General features: G+C 33.4%; 1 protein-coding gene across 4 annotated transcripts in view; it reads left to right on the top strand.

The window, feature by feature from the left end:
- Positions 1-22,973, top strand: part of LOC148939903 (ATP-binding cassette sub-family F member 1-like) — a 57,522-nt gene extending 34,549 nt beyond the window's left edge. For 2 of the 4 annotated variants that reach the window (XM_089106258.1, XM_089106259.1), the window contains exons 3-9: positions 1,057-1,326; positions 3,707-3,976; positions 5,484-5,590; positions 11,577-11,694; positions 15,780-17,057; positions 18,892-19,058; positions 22,388-22,973. In XM_089106258.1, coding sequence (XP_088962384.1) covers positions 1,057-1,326; positions 3,707-3,976; positions 5,484-5,590; positions 11,577-11,694; positions 15,780-17,057; positions 18,892-19,058; positions 22,388-22,906 — 2,729 coding nt within the window. In that variant the 3' untranslated portion in view covers positions 22,907-22,973. The remainder of the gene's footprint in view (positions 1-1,056; positions 1,327-3,706; positions 3,977-5,483; positions 5,591-11,576; positions 11,695-15,779; positions 17,058-18,891; positions 19,059-22,387) is intronic. The other 2 variants (XM_089106261.1, XM_089106260.1) reach the window with 2 other exon arrangements.
- The last annotated feature ends 281 nt before the right edge of the window (positions 22,974-23,254 follow it).

Raw genomic sequence — 23,254 nt, 5'->3', positions numbered from 1 at the left:
GATAGCAAATTTTTGAAATAAATGTCTTTATCTAATTAAAATTAAGTACAAACAAATATAGTTAAAAATGGCAAATTTGTTCCATTTTTTGTAACTATGTAAAGGGAAAAAAATAATCATTTTTTTTTTATTTCTGCATCTACAAGTAACCATTTTTTTTAGTGTAGTAATTTTTTTTTTTTTTTTTTTTTTGTTAGAGAGAAGCAAGTGTTTCCTTTCCTACATTGTTGTTTTCAAGAGGACAAATCTTCTTTTGCCAGAGTTTACAGTTGCTTTTTTGCATCTTGATGTACTAAATGAAAATCTTGAGTAGTTAGCAGTAGTGAATTGTTAGTAGTAGTAGTTTTTGCTGTTAAAATCTTACTTCTCAAATCTTCCGCTGTTTTGCTCAGCATTTCGTTTTTTGCATCATCAAAGTGCTAAGATCTTAGAGCTAACTAATGTTGGTCAAAAGTCATTAAATTCGAATTTTTCTAGTCAACAGGTCATAGAACATAAGACTTTCATGATATCCTCATCAAAGTCCTTTGCTGGTCAGAATACTTTGATTCTCTGAAAGAACGACCTGAGAAGTTCGATCAGAATCCTCATTTTTCTTAGAAATTTTCTGTGAGCAGATTAATTAGAAAAAAAACAGGCCTATTATCTCTTCTTCTAAGTTTTAGCTTTTAATATATCTTATCAATTTGAGAATGAACACAAAAGCGTAGCTTCAATATTTATGAAGTCTAAGACTTACCTGTCTGAAACACTAAATAATATTGGTGGCAAAACTGTCATCAAGTCTCTGATGAATATATTTATCAGATTTAATTGTCTCTATAGCTACATCTGTTTTTCTCTAAATGAATACCTTCTTATAAGGAGAGGGACGGTGATCAAAATTATCCCAAAGACCTCCACCCCCCCCCCCACCCCTCTAAACTTACTATCCCTGGAGAAATTTTTAAGTTATAACCTTAAAATGTTTTTTTGTGTGTCTTGTTTGATCCTGTAAAACCTGTGTCTACTTATGCCAAGAAAAACAGTCTTTTAGATTTTATGTGCATTTTTCAGCAGCCATAAGTAAGAAAAAGAAACCAAAGAAGAAAGAGAAAAAGGAAGAAAAGGTTTCTGATCATGAAGCTGAAGAAGAACACGTAAAAGTGATTGAACCCCCTAAGCTGCCTGAAAGGCCTACTGGGAAGAAGTCTAAAAAGAAGATGAAAAAAGAATCGTCTGGTGACGATGATGTATATGATCCGATTGAGGCTTTAGAAGAATTTGGTGCTCCTAATGAAAAGGAAGAGGAAATCAGAGAAGAGCCGAAGATTGCTGCTGAGAAAGGTATGGTTCTGTGACCAAGTGCTTTCTTGTCAAAGAATCTAGGTTGTGCTCTAGCTAAACGTCTAACATAAATATCTAAAAAAAAAACAAAATTTTATTTTCATAGTCTTTTTTTGCCTCTGGCGACAATTAAAAATATAGTCTGACAAAATATACCCAAGTGCGATATTAGGGGAAGGGGTGTCGATGACCACGATAGAAGTCATAAGTATTTGAAAGGAAGTAAAAATAAACCTATTTTGTATAATATTTAAGCCTGTGGTATGTAATTTAATACATAGCGTTTATAATAAGAGCTTATATAAGCCTGTATTTTATAAAACCAAACCTATTTTGTATAGTGTAACCTTTGAAGTGCTTTTCATTTTTGACAGGAGCTTTTTTGGGACAGTTTTTAGACAAAATATACTAGTTTTGCTTGTAGAAACAGAATATTTGATACCTTCTAAGCTATGGAATTTGAACCATCCTACATGCTTCCATGAAAGGGCTACAGAACCCCTTTTAGTTTCTATTAAAATATTTTCAATAAAATGTGTATTTTTAGATGGTGTTGCAATATAAATTGTTATGATTTGTGGCTTCTGAAATCCCTTATGCATAATTTCTATGGCGTGCAGCTTCAAGGACACCCTTTGTGTTTTAAATAGAAAGAGCTTATTATTTTCATAACTTGAGGCATTGTCAGCTAATGGTCCCGATGAAGGACTCCTTCCCTGGTTAACAAAGGGGCCAACATTTGTGTATACTACCCCTAAGTTTGTTTGTGTTGGGGTCGTAGTTTTGGTATTAGTTTATACATCATAGCGGCAAAGGTCTGACAATAACCGATTATTGAAACAAAACTGTTTTTTCCTGTTTGTAAAAATAAGAAGTGAATAATGAACAAAGAAATAATAATAATTTAGTTTAAAAAATGAGAATAATTTTAGGTTTTGTATTTATTTATAAGAGGAACTGAGTCTTCACTATAATACTGAGCAATCAAAGAGGAAAAAAAAAAAATACAAATTCAGCATATGCACCACAATCTAAGATATAGATACTTATTTATTCTTAGGAAATAATTAAATAATAAAGTTTAGCATATATTGTATATTGCTATCTGGTCATTGAAATTTATTCAAGTGAAAAGTTTACTGCCAAAAATCTTTTTAAAATAAGTTTTGTTTTTAATTAATTAGAAAAAAAAGTACAAGCAAACGAAATTAACTAATATGTTCTTTGAGTTTTTCTTCTTTTTTGTGGTAGATAATCAACACAGAGAGATTACAAATAATCTCATTGTGTTGTTGAAAAAAACTGGTGTGTGCTAAAATATTTTATGTTTAAAATATTTGTCCTAAATGAAAATCTTGAGTAGTTAGTATTAGCGACTTTTTAGTAGTAGTAGTAGTAGTAATAGTTTTTATTCCGTTTAATTCTTAAATCTTCCATTGTTTTACTCAGCGTTTCGTTTTTTGCATCATCAAAGTGCTAAGATCTTAGAGCTTATTAATGTTGGTCAAAAGTCTTTAAATTCAAATTTTTCTAGCCAACAGGTCATTGAACATAGAACTTTCATTATATTCTCATCAAAGTCCTTAGATCACTGATCAGAATACTTAGATTCTCTAAAAGAACGACCTGAGAAGTAAGATCAGAATCCTCATTTTTCTTACAAATTTTCTGTAAGCAGATGGATTAAAAAAAAAACAGGCCCATTATCTCTTCTAGTAAGCTTTAGTTTTTAATATATCTTGCCAATTTAAGATAAACACAAACTTGTAGGTGACGTCCTTTTCCGTCAAGTAGATTAATTCCTATTAGCCCCTGTTTTACCCTACTCACCATTATCAAGGGCTATACAACTTTAATTGCTAACTAACGTGACAGGGATACATCTCATGTACAGAACTTTAAAACTCAGTCTTTCTTTGATGAATAAACAGTTGTCTTGTTATTATTTGCCATAATCTGTAAAATTTATTCAGATAAAGTTGCAATTGTTGACGATGTTAAGGAAATGGAGAGACTCGTCAAAAATTGCGCCAATTTCGTCTTAAAAATAAATATTTATGAAATCTAAGACTTACCTGTCCGACACACTAAACGATATTGGTGACAAAACTGTCATCAAGTCTGATGAATATATTTGTCAGATTTACTTGTTTCTTTGGCTACATCTGTTTGTGTGAATGTACACCTGCTTATAAGAAGGGGGGATGGTAATCAAAATTAATCTAAAGACCCCGCCCCCCTTAAATCTACTATCCTCGTAAAAAAATAAAAAATTATAACATTAAAATGTTTTTGTTTTAAAGTCTTGATAAATCAGGTAAAACCTGTGTCTACTTATGCCAAGAAAAACAGTCTTTTAGATTTTATGTGCATATTTCAGCAGCCATAAGTAAGAAAAAGAAACCAAAGAAGAAAGAGAAAAAGGAAGAAAAGGTTTCTGATCATGAAGCTGAAGAAGAACACGTAAAAGTGATTGAACCCCCTAAGCTGCCTGAAAGGCCTACTGGGAAGAAGTCTAAAAAGAAGATGAAAAAAGAATCGTCTGATGATGATGATGTATATGATCCGATTGAGGCTTTAGAAGAATTTGGTGCTCCTAATGAAAAGGAAGAGGAAATCAGAGAAGAGCTAAAGATTGCTGCTGAGAAAGGTATGGTTCTGTGATCAAGGACTTTCTTGTCAAAGAATCTAGGTTGTGCTCTAGCTAAACGTCTAACATAAATATCTAAAAAAGCAAAATTTTATTTTCATAGTCTTTTTTTGCCTCTGGGGACAATTAAAAATATAGTCTGACAAAATATACCCCAGTGTGCTCTTAGGGACAGGGGCGTCGATGACCACGATAGAAGTCACAAGTATTTGAAAGGCAGTAAAAATAAACCTATTTTGTATAATATTTAAGCCTGTAGTATGTAATGTAATACATAGCGTTTATAATAAGAGCCTATATAAGCCTGTATTTTATAAAACCAAGCCTATTTTGTATAGTGTAACCTTTGAAGTGCTTTTCATTTTTGACAGGAGCTTTTTTGGAACAGTTTTTAGACAAAATATAATAGTTTTGCTTGTAAAAACAAAATATTTAATACCTTCTAAGCTATGGAATTTGAACCATCCTGCATGCTTCCATGAAAGGGCTACAGAACCCCTTTTCAGTTTCCATTAAAAAATCTTCAATAATATGTGTATTATTAGATGGTGTTGCATAACTTGTTATGATTTGTGGCTTCTGAAATCCCTTATACAAAATTTCTATAGCGTGCAGCTTCAAGGACACCCTTTGTGTTTTAAATAGAAAGAGCTTATTATTTTCATAATTTGAGGCACTGTCAGCTAATAGTCCCGATGAAGGACTCATTCCCTGGTTACAAAGAGGCTAAAATTTATTTTATACTACCTCTAAGTTTGTTTGTGTTGGGGACGTAGTTTTGGTATTAGTTTATGAATTATAGCAGCAAAGGTCTGATAATAACCAATTTAATATTGAAATAAAATTATTTTTTCCATTTTGAAAAAAAAGGAATGAATAATGAACAAAGAAATAAAATAATTTAGGTAAAAAAGTGAAAATAATTTTAGGTTTTATATTTATTTCTAAGAGCAACTGAATCTTCTCTAAAATACTGCTTAATTAAAGTGAGAGAGAAATAAAAAATACAAATTCAGCATATGCGCCCCAATATAAGATATAGACATTTAATTTAAACTAAATAGAAAAAAACGTAACAGTTGTAACTATTTGTAAAAATAATGGATGAAACGTAACGTGATGGAAAAGCGTCTGATTCAAACAAAAAGGCTGCTGGGGTGAACCTAGGCCAAAAAATTCTGAATTGTGTGCCTTCTAATTGCGTAAAGATCTGAACCGATGCCAACTTTGCTATGCCTGTCATTTTTTTTATTTTTATCTAAAAGGATAAGTTTAGGTTTTTACCTTCTTTTGGGTGTACATAGAAATTTGTCTTGAAAGGAATGAGACATCGATTTTAAGAGAAAATCGCATATAATAGATAAATTACTTGGAAGCTAGAAATGGTAAAAAAATAGAAAAAAACTCTTAAGATTCGGAACGAAGAGTGGGAGGGGCGCTATGGGATTCTTTCTCCCCCCCCCCTTCTGTATTATTAGTGAGTTTTTGTGATGCTCCCTCATTTTAGGCAAGAAAGATGGGGACAACTATCAAATTACAGTAAGAAAAAAGAATGGTAATGGAGAAGAAAAGAAAGATTTACCTGAAAAGATTGCTAATGGAGAAGATCTACAGGTACGTATTTGTTAAACATGGGTAAGGAGACCATCTGGAAAAAAGGGAGGGGGCTATGCGCCTACTGAAAGCTTAAAATGCCAAAGAAGCTAATGCCACTTCAAGTTCAACACAGAAATCAATAACATTAATAATTAAAATGATAAATAAAATGTGAATAATTGTCATATTAATTAATGAGTTACTCTATGTTTATGTTGCCGAAGACGACGTTTTGTAAAATAATGTTTATGGTTATTTTTTTTTTCTGATTCATGTGGTCCAGTGATTAGTATGCAAGTGGTCTTGGTGAAGAAGAAGAAGATGTCTTCATTTTTATGGTGGAAAGGCAGTGGGGTGTTCCCGACTGTAGACTAAGCAAGGTCAATCGGTTGATTCTATCACCGTATCACGTTTGAGATGATTTCTGGCTACTCTGTTAATTGTTAAAAAGCTGGGAAATTGCTCCTGGAGCAGATACAAACCCTAAGTGTGGTAATGGCAAATCGTCATTGCTGGGCTTCTGTGTCAAATACCTTGCATTATTAGAATTCAGGCTATGTAGTTTTGGCGCCAATTCACGAAGATTTAATGAAGGGGTCAATTTTTTTGAATTTTTCATGAAGATAGAAAAAGTATTTATTTTTCAAATCTAGGTAAAGGCAATTGCCTTTATCCCCCCTCATTGTCTCTCAAATTTTAACATACTGTAGTGTCACCAACATTTAGAGTCTAGTGATATCAGGTCTTTGATCTAGATAGTCAATGGAATGTCAATTGTCACCATCCAGATTATATGTTAGAAATCCTATCCTGATTGTCACTGGAAAAATTTCAGCAAGGGTGCCCAGTTATTAGAAAACACAACGATGGTTTTCAATATATTTTGAAGTTGTCAATATATTTTAGACATTTTGGAAAAATGCAAGTAGTTAAGTGTTTTGCTTTTCCTCACTTGCAAAAAAAAGAAGTTAATTATAGCATGAGAAATGCCGAAATTTGGTTTCCTCGTATCTCGAAGGTTTAAAACTTAAAAAGTTAAATCTTGCTTCTTAGGATAATTAATAAAAGTTAATCCACAACGAAAACGTAACAGCTATTTGATTGATCTGTTTTGCCAATTGGTGATCTGTTTTGCCAATTGCCAATTGGTGATCTGTTTTGCCAATTGCCAATTGGTGAGATATAGTTTATATAAAATGACGTCTTTTGAATTAATGCAGCCAACTTGTGACTCTGGAATTGTTACTATTTATCTAGGGAAGAGAGGAAAATTGTATTTGTCACAGGTTTTTGAGGCTATTATTTGGTAGCCTCATTCACATCATGCCTTTCACTGTAGCCAAATTTGTGTCCCTGGAATCATTAGTATTCATCTTGGGAAAAGAATGAATAATTTCTTGGACCACACTACTTTTCCATTTCCGAAGAATTAAGCGAGGAAAATGGGTTTAATATAAACAAAGCAGTGACAAAGAATAAAAAATAAACAACATATTCATAAAACAAATTCCGTAATTTTTTATGGAACTACGAGAAAATTCTGGGATTTTTTTTATTAATTAATGTTGTTTGTTTTTTATTCTTTGTTACTACTTTGTTTAAATTAAACCCGTATTTCTTGCTTAATTTATTGTCTAGGCCAAGGGTCTTCAAACTACGGCCAGAGGGCCACATCCGGCCCGCGGACAAATTTTGTCCGGCCCGCGTAGAGCTAGCATACTTGAAACTCCTTTCAGAGAACATATTTTTTTTATAGCAAATTAAATTTAGTTTGCTGAAATATTCTAATTTTATGTTGAATAATTATTAATATGGCATCTACATTGATATGGTCATGGGCTAACTACTCATAACATTGTTGGTTCTAGGCGTTTACCCCCCCCCCCCCCGCCCCGACGAATACCCCCACGGAAAATACCCCTGCGGAAAATACATCCCCGTGGAAAATCCCCCCCCCCCCGTGGAAAGTAAGGCTTTCCAAATTTGAGAATTTTGTTTGAGTTTTATTTTTTTATTTAAGTAGGGGGGATGTATTTTGGTACTTGTGTATTATGCACCACATACTCAAGTTTACGCTGTTTAAAATTCGAGAACACACCCGTTTTTACGTTAGTTTCTTCGCTGCTTTAGAAATATATTTGCGCTATAGATTTGCATATTAGGGGGGGGGGGGTAAAGTATAGCGGGTAGATAATTTCGGAGCCCACACTGCCTTTCCATGACGATTAATAAATGTTCAAATAGGGATAAAATCCTTTTAATAGATAGTGATGATGATAACAGTGATAGAACTTCACAAAAATACCAGGTATTTCGGTCACATATGCAGTGACCGTCAGAGTTTTACTACTGATGACGGTCATGGCAAATGTGACCGAAATACCTGGTATTTTTGTGAATTTCTGTCACTGTTATCATCATCACTGTCTATTAAAAGGATTTTATCCCTATTTGGAAGTATAGCGGGTCTGCATGCAAAATGTGTTTGGTACAAGTATTCTGCATATTAGATAGGTAGATAGAGAAATGTATTTTAAAGCCAAATATACGGCCATGAACATAGCAAAATAACGTAAATGAAAGGCACAAATAACATAAACTTTGATCAGCGATCATCATAAAACACTTAAATGAAAAAATACTTTAACTTAATAATAGTACTTAATGCTTGGAAAAACGGTCACTGAAAAAAAAAACACACTTAACACTTGAAAAAAGACTTAAATGACAACACTTAAATGAAACATTACATCTACTTTACACTGGGATTTTTTTTTTTTTTTTTTTTTTTTTTTTTTTTTTTTTTTTTTGAGTTATCACAATTTCCAGATACCTCGCTATTCTTCTGTAATGGCCATACCTAGAAAAAATGTTTTCTGACTTCAAACTACTCCCCCCCAATTCCAAATACTTTACCCCCCCCCCCTTATGTGCACATATATAGCCCAAATTATATATTTCCCATATTTTCTGACACTTCTTTTTGTGTTATCTCGCGCTAAGCTGAAAACAACTAATGCGCTAAGCTGAAAAAGTTTATTGGTCATTTCAACTCCTTTAAAATATCTGTACCAGTAGTTGTGCCATAAATACTACATAAGCTCTTCATGCACTTCATAGCTTTTATCTACTCCTCGAATGTAAATCAACACATGAGCAGTATCTGATACATCTGTTGACTCATCCAAGGAGAAAGAAAACCACTCAACGTGTTCATTTTTGTTGAACAGTTGAGAGGATATATTAGGCCCGTTCTTTTGCACTAAGATCTTACATCTAAGATCTCACATCTTTCTGCAAAAGTTTCCATTCTTTTAACTCATCTTTGTTCTAAGATCTTACAGCTTACTGATGTTAGCAAAAAGTATGAAAGACGCCATCTTTCTGCCATAACGTTTGCAAAAGAACGCTATAAAATGTAAGATCTTAGTGCTAAGATTTCACTTTTAAGCGTTCTTTGTCAAAAGGTGTAAGATCTTAGTACAAAGATAAGTAAAAGAACGGTCCTATTTTCAGCGATGTTTTCTACCCTTTGCGCCACAGTGTTTGCTGACATACTGACAGTTTTTTTATAAATTTAGTTTTTCGGGGCACATTTCTTTGGCTACTGCAATTATGCATTCTTTGATCATTTCTCCATTGGTGAATGGTTTTCCAAATTTTGCAATTTCAAGAGCCAAACAAAAGCTGGCACGAGTTGCTGCCTCTTGTTCAGTTTTGAGTTTTATAAATGAAGATTGCTGCAATTTGAATCTGCACTTCATAGCTTTAAATTTTTCAGTCTGCAAACTTCCTGTACATTTTGAGTAATTTTGAAAATGTTTTGTTTCACAATGACATTTAGTGTTATATTCCTTGAGAACGGCTATTATTTCATTGCAAATCAAACATAGCACCTTGTTACTGGACTCAATTACGAAATACTGAATGTTCCACTGTTCTTTGAATTTTCTGCATTCACTATCAATTTTTTGCTTCTTTTCCATACTACTAAATCACATACAAAAGCAACAATTCAAATTAAAATACTGTTACAAAGGCGTCTTAAACTTAAACACCCACAAACACTCAGACTTTTTTTCATCAGTGGACTATTTCACTTTTTACCACCGGCAACAATGATAATATGGTTTCGTCCCTTGGAACTTACTGGAGTAATCAGTATGGCCCTAAGGCTGGAAAGTTTGGAGACCCCTGGTCTAGGCAAAGAGAGAAAATTTTGTTTATCACAGATTTTTGAAGCTGTCATATGACATGGATGCACTATACAAAAACGCTGCTTAACCTGGCTTTATTTAATTTCTCAGGGTAGTGTTTTCACTAAATAGGTGTTAAACTCTCTCGGTGCCACGGGTGAGGCGAGGATAAATAATGATTGTAGGTTACTGCACTGTACACGGAAGACCAAGCAGTATGGTACCAACCGTCTGCCAGTTTATAGCCCCAGGGAGAGCTGGAATGTTCATGTCCTGGAACTAGTTCTAGTAAGTAAGACGGTAGTCAGAGGTGAATTTCTATAGGAAGAATTCAGAATATAAACCTGACCACGCATAAATTTTAAAGAAAAAAACATCAGATACTAAGGTTAACATAGTAAATATGAAAGCGAAGAAGTAATAATTGTAAAGAGGTGTACTTACTTTCAGATGAGAATTTATTTGAACTATTTCTAAGAAATTCACTGAATATAACCACATCTAGCCAGAGCAACAGTGCAAAGCATTGTCAGTTTTTTAGCTACATTTACATTGAGGGTTGCCACTTGTTAAGAAAGAAGGCCCTGAGACAGGTTGGATTGAACAACGGTCTTCAGGCGTGGCTGAATTCATAGGGGTCATTGAAAAAAAACCTGAGATAGTGTAAAAGTTTTCGACATTTAGTTGGATTTTTGAAGCTTATTGTTATGAAAGGAAAAATGAAAAGTTTATCTTAGATTGAATGTATTATACAGATTTCTCAGCATCCAATCTGGACAAAATGACAAAACATTTCTTACGTAGTAGGTAAGCTCTTTGGGTAGTACGGAATCACCATTAGTGCGTTCGAGCATCCCTTATCCGCTTAAAATGAACTTGCTCGGATATAATCTGCAAAAGATAACAACAAATACTTAGCCAGCAACTTGTTAACTGAAATGCTGGACAATAAGGTCAATAACAACATCCATCTCGTGTACTAAGCTGTAAATAACTTATTCACTGATCACAGAAGGTGTGCCACATTTTCTATTTATTCTATTTTGAAAGAGTAAATTTTTTGTTTACTTATAACGTCTAACTCAAATTGTATTTTTCGGGCTTAACAGGTTTAACGTATCCGATAATTAATCCAGACCGTTTCAAGTAGTTGACCTCCCAACTTCTGACGTTGTATATCTCGTGCAACGCTTAAGATAAGTAATCAGGCTTAATGGATAAGTAATCACGGTATACTCGAACGCACTCTGTATGCTTCCTAAAGGGATATTATTAAAATTCCAAGGAAAATAAGGGCGCAAATGATTTGCGGTATCTCTCGGTACTAGAGACTGGGTAAGTCATTAATTATGGGCAATTTTGATTTTTGGAGTGTTTCTGTCTTTTGGTCTAGGTTCGACGTGTATATCTTCCTTTGAGTACAATTATTAAAAATAATGTTGAGTAATAAGTCAACTTAAATTAAGAACTTCTGTCACAGAATTTAGCTTTATGAGATGATAAAATAGAATTGGGATAATTTAATTTTTCAAGTATATTGGTAAGCTTAAAATCCGTAAATAAAAATCTGTCGGAAAAATCTTTTTTTTTTAACCTGGGAGGTAGAAATATAGGGGAACAGAAGCATACTCTGCTCTCTTCTTATTTTTTTTTTATCACAAAATATCGTATATTATGGTTATGTTATATATTCGTATATTATATATAATTATATTATATATTATAGTTATATTATATGTAATTATATTATATATTATAGTTATATCATCGTATATATTATATTATAGTTAGCAATGTGTATTTTGTAGGAGCCTGAAATGATGGAAGTAGATATCCCTACTGAAGAAAAAAAGGCTGTAGAACCGGTCAAATCTGCCAAAGGAAAATCAAGTAAAAATGCTAAAAGAGCTGCAGCAAAGACAAAAAGTAAGTGTGGATAGTTCTACTTCTCTCTCTTTCTTTCGTTCTTTCTTTCTCTCTCTCTCCCTGACTTCTTTTTTTCTATCTCCTGACCTCCCTCTCTTTCTCTTATCCATTATAATCCATGCTTTCTTGATGCAATGTATGCTTAAAAATTTGATTTTTTTTTTCATTTAAAAATAATTTCACATTTTTATATTCTGGTCTGTTGGTGTATTCTAAATTTAAAATTAACCGTTGAAAAAATTGGGTTTAGCAGCTCTGATGTATGAACTGTTCAAATGCCAGTTTAGGCAAGTCCATATAAATAAATAAACAGTTGATGGAATTCAAAAAGAAGATTCGTCTTAAAAAAGAGCCTTAAAATCCACCTTGAAAAAAGATAATGATTTTAGTGCACCAATCTTCGGATGAAAAAAAATTTCAAAATATTTTGTTGACAATATTATTCTGAAAATGATGTTCTTGGGAATAGAAAATTTCCTTAAACGGATTTAGAATGAATTTGTTACTAAATACATTTTTAATATTCAGTTGCAAAACAAGTTTTTTTTTTGTATTCTCATTTTAGAGAATACCCGTATAATTGTCTAAAGTGAAGAATTGATTAAGCTGAGGCTTCAATTGGCGGTGGGGGTTGACCCCCAAGGTGTTTTTCCTCATCCAGATTTTGAAAAAAAAGAACACTTTTTGGGGTTTTCTTCATTGAAAAATTTCTTATTTCATATTTTCATCGACAAAAGTTGAAAAAAACGACCCTCTCTGGATTTTGGAAAATCCATTCCATTCTGATTTGTTCATGGAAAAGGGTTGTGTTTAAAGAAACAGGATTGAAAGTTTCAAATCTTGTAATGAAAGCAAATGAACAGAGCTGCAAGAAAGAGTAAGAGAAAAGTTTCAATGGACCTTTAAACTATTAGTAGAAAGAAATTCTCTGATGAAAGCGAAGACCGAAATTGAAACTTCAGACGAAGAATAGATAGTTTATGGGCCATAGTATCGTAGGTCCATAGCAGTTTGATAGCTACTTTGTTTCAATGGACCTTCAAACTAGTAGTGAAAAGAAATTCTCTGATGAAAGTGAAGACCGAAATTGAAACTTCGGACGAAGAATAGATAGTTTATGGGCCAGGGTATCGTAGGTCCATTGTAGTTTGATAGCTACTTAGTTTCAATGGACCTTAAAACTAGTAGTAAAAAGAAATTTTCTGATGAAAATGAAGACCGAAATTGGAACTTCAGACGAAGAATAGATAGTTTATGGGCCATAGTATCGTAGGTCCATAGCAGTTTGATAGCTACTTTGTTTCAATGGACCTTCAAACTAGTAGTAAAAACAAATCCTCTTATGAAAGTGAAGACCGAAATTGAAACATCAGACGAAGAATAGATAGTTTATGGGCCATAGTATCGTAGGTCCATAGTAGTTTGATAGCTACTTTGTTTCAATGAACCTTTAAACTAGCAGTAAAAAGAAATCCTCTGATGAAAGTGAAGACCGAAATTGAAACTTCATACGAAGAGTAGATAGTTTATGGGCCATAGTATCGTAGGTCCATAGTAGTTTGAAAGCTACTTAGTTTCAATGGACCTTCAAACTAGTAGTAAAAAGAAATTTTCTGATGAAAATGAAGACCGAAATTGGAACTTCAGACAAAGAATAGATAGTTTATGGGCCATAGTATCGTAGGTCCATAGTAGTTTGATAGCTACTTTGTTTCAATGGACCTTTAAACTAGTAGTAAAAAGAAATTATCTGATGAAAGTGAAGACCGAAATTGGAACTTCAGACGAAGAATAGATAGTTTATGGGCCGTAGTACTTTGATAGCTACTTAGTTTCAATGGACCTTTAAAATAGTAGTAAAAATAGCTTTGTAATGGAAGTGACGACTGAAATTGGAACTTAGGATGAAAAATTCAGAGCTTAGGTAAATTTTGTCCGTTTTAATTGACAATTTTGTCCACTTCATTCTGGGAACGGCACTCAACAGTGGAATTTTACGAGGTCTTGTGATATTTAAATGTGGTGTTATTCCTGTAATTTAAAAAAAGCACCTGATTATAGCTGTACTCACTTTTTTGTGACCATTCAATTCTTTTTGTCTGTGAAATTTCTCCCCTTCTTAAGAAAAAAGAGTTAAAAGGAATCCGGATTAATTATTCTAGATTTTGTAAATTTTTGTTGTTTCTTCCACCTTGGACTAAAAACCGGGTAATTATTAACAAATTTCTTGTTCCTGATATTACTCTAAAACTGGAAGCACTACACAGAAAGTTTTCAAATACCGCTTGTATGAGTTTTTCTCCGCACCATCACTTTACCAGTTTTTTCAGTCGTAAGTTATTTTTCCTTAATTTGTTTGTTCTTTTTTTTCTCTCTTTGGTTACTCCACATTTTTTAGTATTGTAAAGAGTGAGTAAAGAATCAAATAATGATAACAATAATAACAGCTTGTGTCCATATTTCTGTATGCTACTGCTTATTAGATTCTGCAAGTTGTGAGTTTTTTTCTCTTCTTCTTTCCCCCCTTCTTTTATTTTATTTCTCTTTTGTTTTAGTTTCTTTTAAATTTTTAATTATTGATTTGCGTTGTATTTTTATAAGTTTTTCTTCGTGTTACTCCCGGTATTACACCTTTGTTTAGTGTGGGCTAGAAATAAATAATAATAATAATAGTCCCTTGTTCGTCTCCTACGGCCATTTTTGTATGATGGCCCTGTGAAAAAAAAGACTTCAATTCTTCCCATGCGAAAGTGTAATTTTCCTTGATTTTGAGGCGGGATACCCCAAAGCTCCAGTTTTGAGTTTTATAAAATGACAATTTTGCTTTGGGACTGAGAATAAGGGCTATTGTTGCAAAATTCGCGCCAATTGGGAAACTTTTCTCATGACAGTTTTGCCGAAAATGATTGTCCTTTTAGGGTTTTCGACCATGAGAAAATTGATTGGCTATCTCATAGTTTACATTCTCCGTTTTTTTTTGGCTCTATGTTGGCCAGGATGAATATTTAGTGCACACAGAAAACGGCACTTTATTGTGATTCAAATTATTCGGTAAAACTAACTTGGGTTGATCGGTACCTGGGTCGGGTCGCTATGGAGCTGAAATTAGGGTAGTAACTTATAAATTTTGGTACAAAAGAGATTTAAAAGCGTGTAAAGTCGTGTTTTCTGATTGCTAATTTCGATTCTTATAAGAGTAATGTAGATGTCATGATATTACATCCATTTGGTATAGATGGCATCATTCTTGCTAAGACCGTTTTGCCTGGGAAGCATAGGACAATATAGATCGAAGAAAATGGGAACAAATGTTTGTTTATGTAATAGCTCTACCCCACGAGCCAGAAACTTAAGAAATTCTCAGAATTGAAATCCAATTCAATGGATTTCATACGGTACCAGAATTAACAAGCTGCTATCCTGACTTCATATGCCTCTTTGTGCCGAAATTAGCAAACTGCCCAGTTTTAGATCCCAAAGAGTACCGGCCTGGTTGCCTAAGACCTTATTTTAGTGAGAGCTCAAATTATTTTGTCAATTAAAAAGGTTGTTACAATTAATTAAGTTTTAATCATTTAACTTCTAAAGCGTACGCTTCAAATGCTACTTTTTTGAACTTACACAAACTTTAAGACCAAACTTGAAGAAACTAGAGGACAAACTGTAAGAAGCGGCACTGCAGTTAGTCCGATTTTTTTTGCTTTTTCATTATAAAAGTTTAAATTCTCAATACTTAAACTCTAAAATTTCTTCAATATTCATTATTTCCCTTGTTAGATTGTTACAACTTTTGATTGTTATAAGTAAATAAATCATTATTTTTCTAGCAATAGATATAGAAAAAGCTCAAACAATAGTTATCTATGGTTAAATGTGATTCAACTTGATCTTTTTTGTTTTTAATAGATTTTTCCCTTTTAGATTTGTTCTTACTTTTTTTTTTCATTAAGGCTTTAAGGACAACTATGTTTAAAAAAACGCATCATAAACACCCTTTGGTACTTTTGTAATATATTGTGGCAATTTATGAATAAATGCAGATACTGTCTTAGATGTCCAATATACTGTTTTTTATTTTTTTTAAGCTTCTAAGAAAGAGAAGCAAGTAGAAGAGGCACCAGTTGCTGAAGAATTTGACGAGGAAGGGTTTGAGTCCGATGGCTCTGATGTTCAAGAAGTTGAGCCTAAAAAAGTTGACGCTGAACTGCCTAAACTCTCGCACAAGGATAAAAAGAAATTTAAAAAACAACAAGAATACGATCAAATGATGAGTTTAGCTTCTAAAAAGGGAGGTGCTGGCTCTAGTGCACTTAACGAGACTTTTTCACTGTCTCAAGCACAACAATCTGCTAAAAAACAAAGTGCATTTGAAAGTGCTGTTGACATAAAGGTTGAGAACTTCTCCATTGCTGCGCGGGGTAATGAACTTTTTGTAAATGCTACATTGTCAGTTGCACAAGGAAGAAGGTATGGTCTTGTTGGCCCAAATGGAGCTGGTAAGACAACATTGCTTCGACATATTGCTGAGCGAAAACTCCAAATCCCTCCTCATATTGATGTACTACTCTGTGAACAGGAAGTAGTAGCAGATGAAAAAACACCTGTTGAGGTCATCCTAAATGCAGACACTAAACGCTGTGAACTGATGGCTGAGAAAGAAAAACTTGAGAAGGATCAAGAAAAACGTGGGAAAGATGTTTTGAAAATTGCAGAAAGACTTAAGGAAGTATATAGTGAATTGAGAGCGATTGGAGCTGACTCTGCAGAGCCCAAAGCTCGTCGTCTTCTTGCAGGTCTCGGATTTGATCCAGATATGCAAAACAGAGCTTCAAAAGACTTCTCTGGTGGCTGGCGGATGAGAATTTCGCTCGCACGAGCCTTATACTTAGAACCCACTCTTCTGATGCTTGATGAACCCACAAACCACCTAGATCTGAACGCAGTCATTTGGCTTGATAACTATCTTCAGGCGTGGAAAAAAACATTGCTGATAGTTTCTCACGATCAATCCTTCTTAGACAACGTCTGTACAGATATCATTCATTTAGACCAAAAGAAATTGCATTACTATAAAGGGAATTATTCGATGTTTAAGAAAATGGCTGTGCAAAAAAGGAAAGAGATAGAAAAAGAATATGAGAAACAAGAAAAGAAATTAAAAGAAATGAAAGCCCAGGGAAAGTCGAAAAAGCAAGCAGAATCAAAACAGAAAGAAGCACTTACAAGGAAGCAAGAAAAGAATAAGTCGAAACTTCAGACTAATGATGAGGATGCTAAGGCTCCTGAACTGCTTCAAAAACCTAGGGAGTACATCGTCAAATTTAGTTTCCCAGCTACATCCCAGCTGTCACCCCCTATTCTTGGTAAGTTCCTCTTTTTCTGACCTTTAGCGTTGTTAACCACTTTGTTGTTGGAATTTGCGCTTTCATCTTATTAGCACTTGTTGACATGATCGTTTGAGTAATGATAATAGTAACTGTAACTTTATTCAGTTCGTTGTTAAATCCTCTATTCTTTTAGTGGGGGGGGGGAAATCATATTTGAAAAAGTTTTTCATCGAAATGACTTGTTTTTATTTCATTTTATTTATATATTTTATTTATATTATTATATTATATTTATGTATTTATTTATTATTATATTTATATATTTTATTTATATTTATATATTTTATTTATATATTTTTTCAAACAAAGCTGTATTAGGGTAGAGGGATACTAACAATACAGTTGGCTCATTATTTGCAGTCATTCAGTCCATCTTTCAGATGAATGAACGTATTGAACTACAAGGCCGCCAAGTGTAGTGATTCCTAGTGCTTCTTTTACCTCACGATGCTCTATGGTTTAGCTACATAACTTTCATTTTTAAATCATGTGACCTGTGGTCAATTCTATATCAATTAAAATAAATTTATCAATCAAAGCTTCAAAGAGTGGAAAATCTAACAAGAAAAAATATTCTCTATTTACTCTAAATGGTAAAATTCTTGTTGAATTATTGATTGTGACAAGTAAATATACTTGTTTTTACCATAAATTCCGACAAGGAAGCAGAAAAAAAAACAGAAGAAAAATTTTCTGAAATAGTTAGTAGATAGTATTGGTAGCCAAAACAGAAACTTCAAACGCTATTAATACTTGTGTAGAACCCGACTGTTTGTTATATTCTTATTGTTAGATTGTTATATAGTTTTGCAAATTTTTGACGAAAAACTAAACGGCTACCCGGTGCTGCTCGAGAATCCGTGCAGTGGTTTAACACATTTTTTTGGTATCACATTTTAAGTTTTTAACTTATTCTTGGTCAATCTAACACCAGATACCCACAAACTCTCCCTACTAATTCCTGCTGCAATTGCAAGATGTTATCAAAATAAAAATGATCTCATTAGAGATCTAACCAGAAATATTCATCATCATAGATAACTATAGTGACCAATACGTACGATAACCTCATAAAAGAAAGTTTTGTTTAAATTATTTCATTACAGATAATTCTAGTGCAAGAATACCGCAATAAACGTATCGTACCTCCAACATTCCTCACATCCTACTTGGCTTTCTTTAGCATACAAAAGAACTTAATATTTTTTTGAATAGCAATATTATTTTTCAAATCCTTAGATGAATGAAATAAATCTGAAAAATTAAAATAATTAGTCAACTGTGCCCAAGGCAGTATCCAGGGAAGGGTTACGGGTTTTTCCCCTATCCCACCAAAATTTTGCAAGATTATTAAAAGTAAAAAAAATGCGTATAAACGAGTTTTGAGGCTTTCTGTAAAGTTTTTATGACCTCTCCCCCCACTCCGCCGCACAAAAATTATCGATACGCTCTTGAATGTGCTCCTGTATGCAGGTGATATAAAGAGGAATTTTATTTCTCCTATTTTGATAATACTTTATTTTACCCTCCCTAACTCCCCCCCCCCCATACAAAAACTACCCATCCCTCTCTTGACTTTCTCCAGCCATATAAGTAAAACGTTTTATAAGTGTTTTAACCTAACTGTGAAAGTGTAATTAGATATTACGATTACGATATTATTTATCAGCTTCTCTCTTCAGTATATTTTTTTCAAAAACAATAATGAAAAATAAAAGACCTGGTTTTTTGGAATTAGTTGTATTGAATTTAGACTACTACCAAAATTACAATCGATTCTAATTTACAAATTGTGTGTTTTGAATCTAAGGAATGCATGACGTCACATTTGGATGGAACCCGGCGAAACCCCTATTCAAGGACGTAGATTTTGGCATTGATATGCAGTCACGTGTGGCAATTGTGGGACCAAATGGTGTTGGAAAATCCACATTTTTAAAATTACTTATCGGTGAAGAAACTCCTCAGCAAGGAGAGGTAAGATCTAAGCCTGTTATTTTTGTCAGATTTACGCCTCCAAGTAAGTTTGTACATGGGGGAGAGAGGTTCTTGGTAGACGCCCCTCGGGTGAAATATTTTTTTTTTTTTGATAAATTTCCCTTCCCCTTGAAATAAAATTGTGGATTTAGGTATTTTTCACAATAATTTGTTCAGACAATTTAAAATGGAAGATATTGCTTGACGATTGCATGAAAAATAAAAGTAATACTAAAAAGAAAATCCCAGGAAACACAAAAATATTGGTGCATCATTCGTATTTGGTATGTGCTATTTAGAAATTGTTTAGTATTTGCTAATGAACAAAAAATTTCCTGCCAAGACATATGATAAGTGGACATTGTGTTTGCTGTTCCTCAGAAATTTGCCCCAAAAAATATTAATAGAAGACGCATAAGAATCGTTTTTTCCGAAACTTCGAATTATTAAAAACGGGCTTGTCTTCTATACAATTCCCCATGCCCTATGAACAAGGTAGGAGGAGAGATAGGAGTATTAGTACTGCCAGGAAGTTTACCGAGGGGAAGGGGCAAGTTTCACCATGAAATTTCTTTTACTAAAATTCAAATGAGAGTATTTCTCATTTTCTTGTTTTAATGTGTTTTTGTGTTTAATGTGTTTTAATGTGTTTCCTGGGGGAGGGGCATGGCTACCGCTGAATAAGTTATTGAATTGATGAAAGGTTTCAACTGTCGACTTAAAGTATTTCAACGCATCCAGTAAACCGCCTATTTTGGTAACTTCCAACTGCAATTACTCATAACTTGGTTTCGCTATTTTCGGGTTTTCTTAGATTAAAATTGCACTTAGATCATACAAATTGGGGAAACGAAATAGGACAAAAACTCATGTATTCAATTTAGAGGGTAAAACACATCGTTAATTTTACCTAGTCTAGTGACGCCAAATTGCAATTATCCGTAACCCGATTTTGGGGATTTTGTTTTCGAAAGTACTGTTAGAAAATATCGTTATTACCTATATTATTTGAAATTAGTATTAAAACTGGGGGAAAAGAAGACAAAACATAATTCTTTTTACCCATAAATAGTACGAGGACACTTAAAGCTCTTTTTTTAAAGTATAAATATTGTAGATCGTACTAGAGACAGGATTGAAGATTTTGACACACACACCCCTGCTGTCAACGGATGCTGAACAACCATACGAAAAATCCGTTGCACAGAATGGAACAAAATGGCCCTGATTAATATGGTTTTCTCTTGTCAAATCACGTTTCTATTAAACTTAGGAGTAAAACCTATTTTTGCTATCTTTATGTGTTTTTTTTTACAATTAATGTATTGAAAAATTTATATAAAATCAATGAATTTGCAATAATGAAAAGGAAATTATTCTTTTAATATTTTAAGTAGTTAATTCAAAGGATTTGAAATTGTCAACAGATGGGGAACAAACATACGAAAAATCCTTTGCTCAAAAAAGAACGAATTAATGACCCTGATTAATATGTTTTTTTCTTGTCAAATCTTGTTTCTCTTAAACTTAGGAGTAAAACCTATATTTGCCATCTTCATGTGAATTTTTTTTTTTTTTTTTTGACGATTTTGAAAAATTTATATAAAATCAATAAATTAGCAATAATGAAAAGGAAATTATTCATTTAATATTTTAAGTAGTTAATTTAAAGTAGTTTGTCTATAGCCAAAGGTGAAGGTGGCTGCACGAGATAGGCCGATAGTTGTACTATTTTCAGCTCAAAGGGGCTTATTAAAAATAATCTGTTAAAAAAAATGTAATTGCTACTCTAATTGTTTTTCATGAATATAGGTGCTAAGGTAAGAACGACTCACCTACAATTGCAGAAGTATTTTACTTCTGTACACAATGGTGTTAGACGGAGGTGGAGAACTTCGCCATAAAAATGGAGCACATTGAAAATTTTAGGGGGTTATAGGCTAACTTTTATATAAATCTATGTCAGTTTATAATATGTGATCTATCTATTATTTTTCTATTATTTTGTTAATTGCAATGCCCCCGTGGTTGTTTTTTGTGATATTATATCACATGCTTATCTGCACAAAGGCGGAAGAGGGGGCCCATGAAGCTATATTTTCCAACTAATCCTCCCCTAAAAATATAAACTGAACTTCCTCAAAAACTATTTTGGCATTTCAGACCCCTCTTAAAAAATCATAAGGTGTCATGATTTTTTCTAGATAAAGAGGGACCCAATCTGTTATTATTTTTTGAAAACGGGAATTTTTTTCCTACTTTTCATGGAAGATACTTCAGATCTATGTGGGTGGGGGATTTACGCCCTAGCCTTCCTTCTTTTAGAAGAAATTATTTTGAATAAAGGGGCAGTACAGACGCACGAGTTGGTAATAGCTCCCTTCTTGTTGCAGAAATTTCCAGTGTGAAAATAAACATGATAATCATGTGCTTATCTGTAAAGTGGCAGAAGGAATAGTGGGCATCCCCGAATAGAAATATTTGTCCGGCTGGTTTCATTTAACAAAGATAGATATTCATATATTTAAAAGTTGTTTTTAGCATTTCAACCATTTCTGCCAAATCTTAGCTTGCGTTTTACTGAGAGTATAATTAGTATCAATAGTGCGGTGAAATTTAAAAAAAAAGTGGATACTTAAGGAGTGGCGGCAGCTTCCCTCATGTATTGCATAATTTTATCTAAGGTCAAGACAACACAAAACTGAGTACTTAGCATACATTTCCACAAAGAATTCTAATTTATTATTTTTTGAAAACGGGAATATTTTTTGACGTACGGGAATTTATTCTTCAATGTTGCTTTGATTGCCTTTAATTTCAGTGCTGCACTAATCTAATGTCGAAAAGTGCTGCACTAATCTAGTGTAGAAAAGTGCTGCACTAGTAACTGCCCGAGAAAAGTTTATCCAAATAACGTAATAATAATATTCATTTATTTCAACCCACTCTACAAAATGAAACGCCCTAACAGAAGGACAACAAGGAAACACAAGGTAAATTCCTTTACTTAGCTAGGTAGAATGTGAAAAAACCGATCAATGTGTCTTTTTATGCTCTAATATTCTAGTCATAAATACTACAATTTCTTTCGTAGATTTTATGTTGAGCCAATAAAATAAGACCTTGATCTTTATTGTTTGTCACTAATTTTACGTTCTAAGGGAAGTAAACTTCCAGAAATGGATCTAACACCCAAATAAGGGTCTGGGGAGGTTTTTTCAGCTTCATACCTCCACTCCATTTACTTGTAAATCTTTGAAAGATTCTTGACTATCCAGCTATCCCATCTAATCTTTACAGATTATTCGATCCTTTTTTTTCTATTTCAGGTACGTAAAAACCATCGTCTAAAGGTTGGAACATTTAGCCAGCATTCAGGAGAGCATCTCACTGCTGATGAGTCTCCCACAGAATATCTGATGCGTCTCTTTGACCTACCATACGAAAAAGGAAGAAAGGCCTTAGGCACAGTTGGCCTCGCCTCGCACGCCCACACTATTAAGAATAAAGACCTATCCGGTGGTCAGAAAGCTAGAGTTGCCTTAGCTGAGTTGTGTCTCAGTTCCCCGGATGTATTAATCCTTGATGAACCAACGAATAATCTTGACATTGAATCCATTGATGCGTTAGCTGAAGCTATTAATGAGTATACTGGTGGTGTTGTGATAGTTACTCACGATGAAAGGCTAATACGAGAAACAAATTGTAATCTGTATGTTATTGAAGATCAAACAATCAATGAGTTGGAGGGTGATTTTGATGATTACAGAAATGAAGTATTAGAGGCTTTAGGGGAGCAGATTAACAATCCTAGTATAGCTGCCAAACTAGCCAATAAAAATCTTTAGTGTCCGAAATTAGTTATTTAAAGTTACTGTATTACACGGAAGTTTTTGGAAGAATAAATTTTTTTGCATATAAGTGGAATTGACAACCTTTTTTTTCTCAGTTGATAGAAAAAAAATCCGGACGGAATTATTGTATTTGCTTATGTCTGTTAGTATGGAGAATGTCTATAATCCATTTTAGAAGCAGGTTTGTTGCCCAAATAGATGCCAGATAATATAGATATATCATTGTGACACAATGGTTAGGGAAACAGATACCATGGGGCCGACAAGAACTGTGGATTCTCACTGAAAACTTAAAATAATAGAGGAAGCTCTCCTGTATATGTAGATAAGTGTATATAGATA

The sequence above is a fragment of the Artemia sp. Qi Xiang Cuo genome, chromosome 20 (genome assembly GCF_049724085.1).
Source record: "Artemia sp. Qi Xiang Cuo chromosome 20, ASM4972408v1, whole genome shotgun sequence".
In the NCBI taxonomy this organism is placed as follows: domain Eukaryota; kingdom Metazoa; phylum Arthropoda; class Branchiopoda; order Anostraca; family Artemiidae; genus Artemia; species Artemia sp. Qi Xiang Cuo.
The sequence above is the reverse complement of the archived record's forward strand: the minus strand, read 5'-3'. Positions and strand labels throughout refer to the sequence as shown.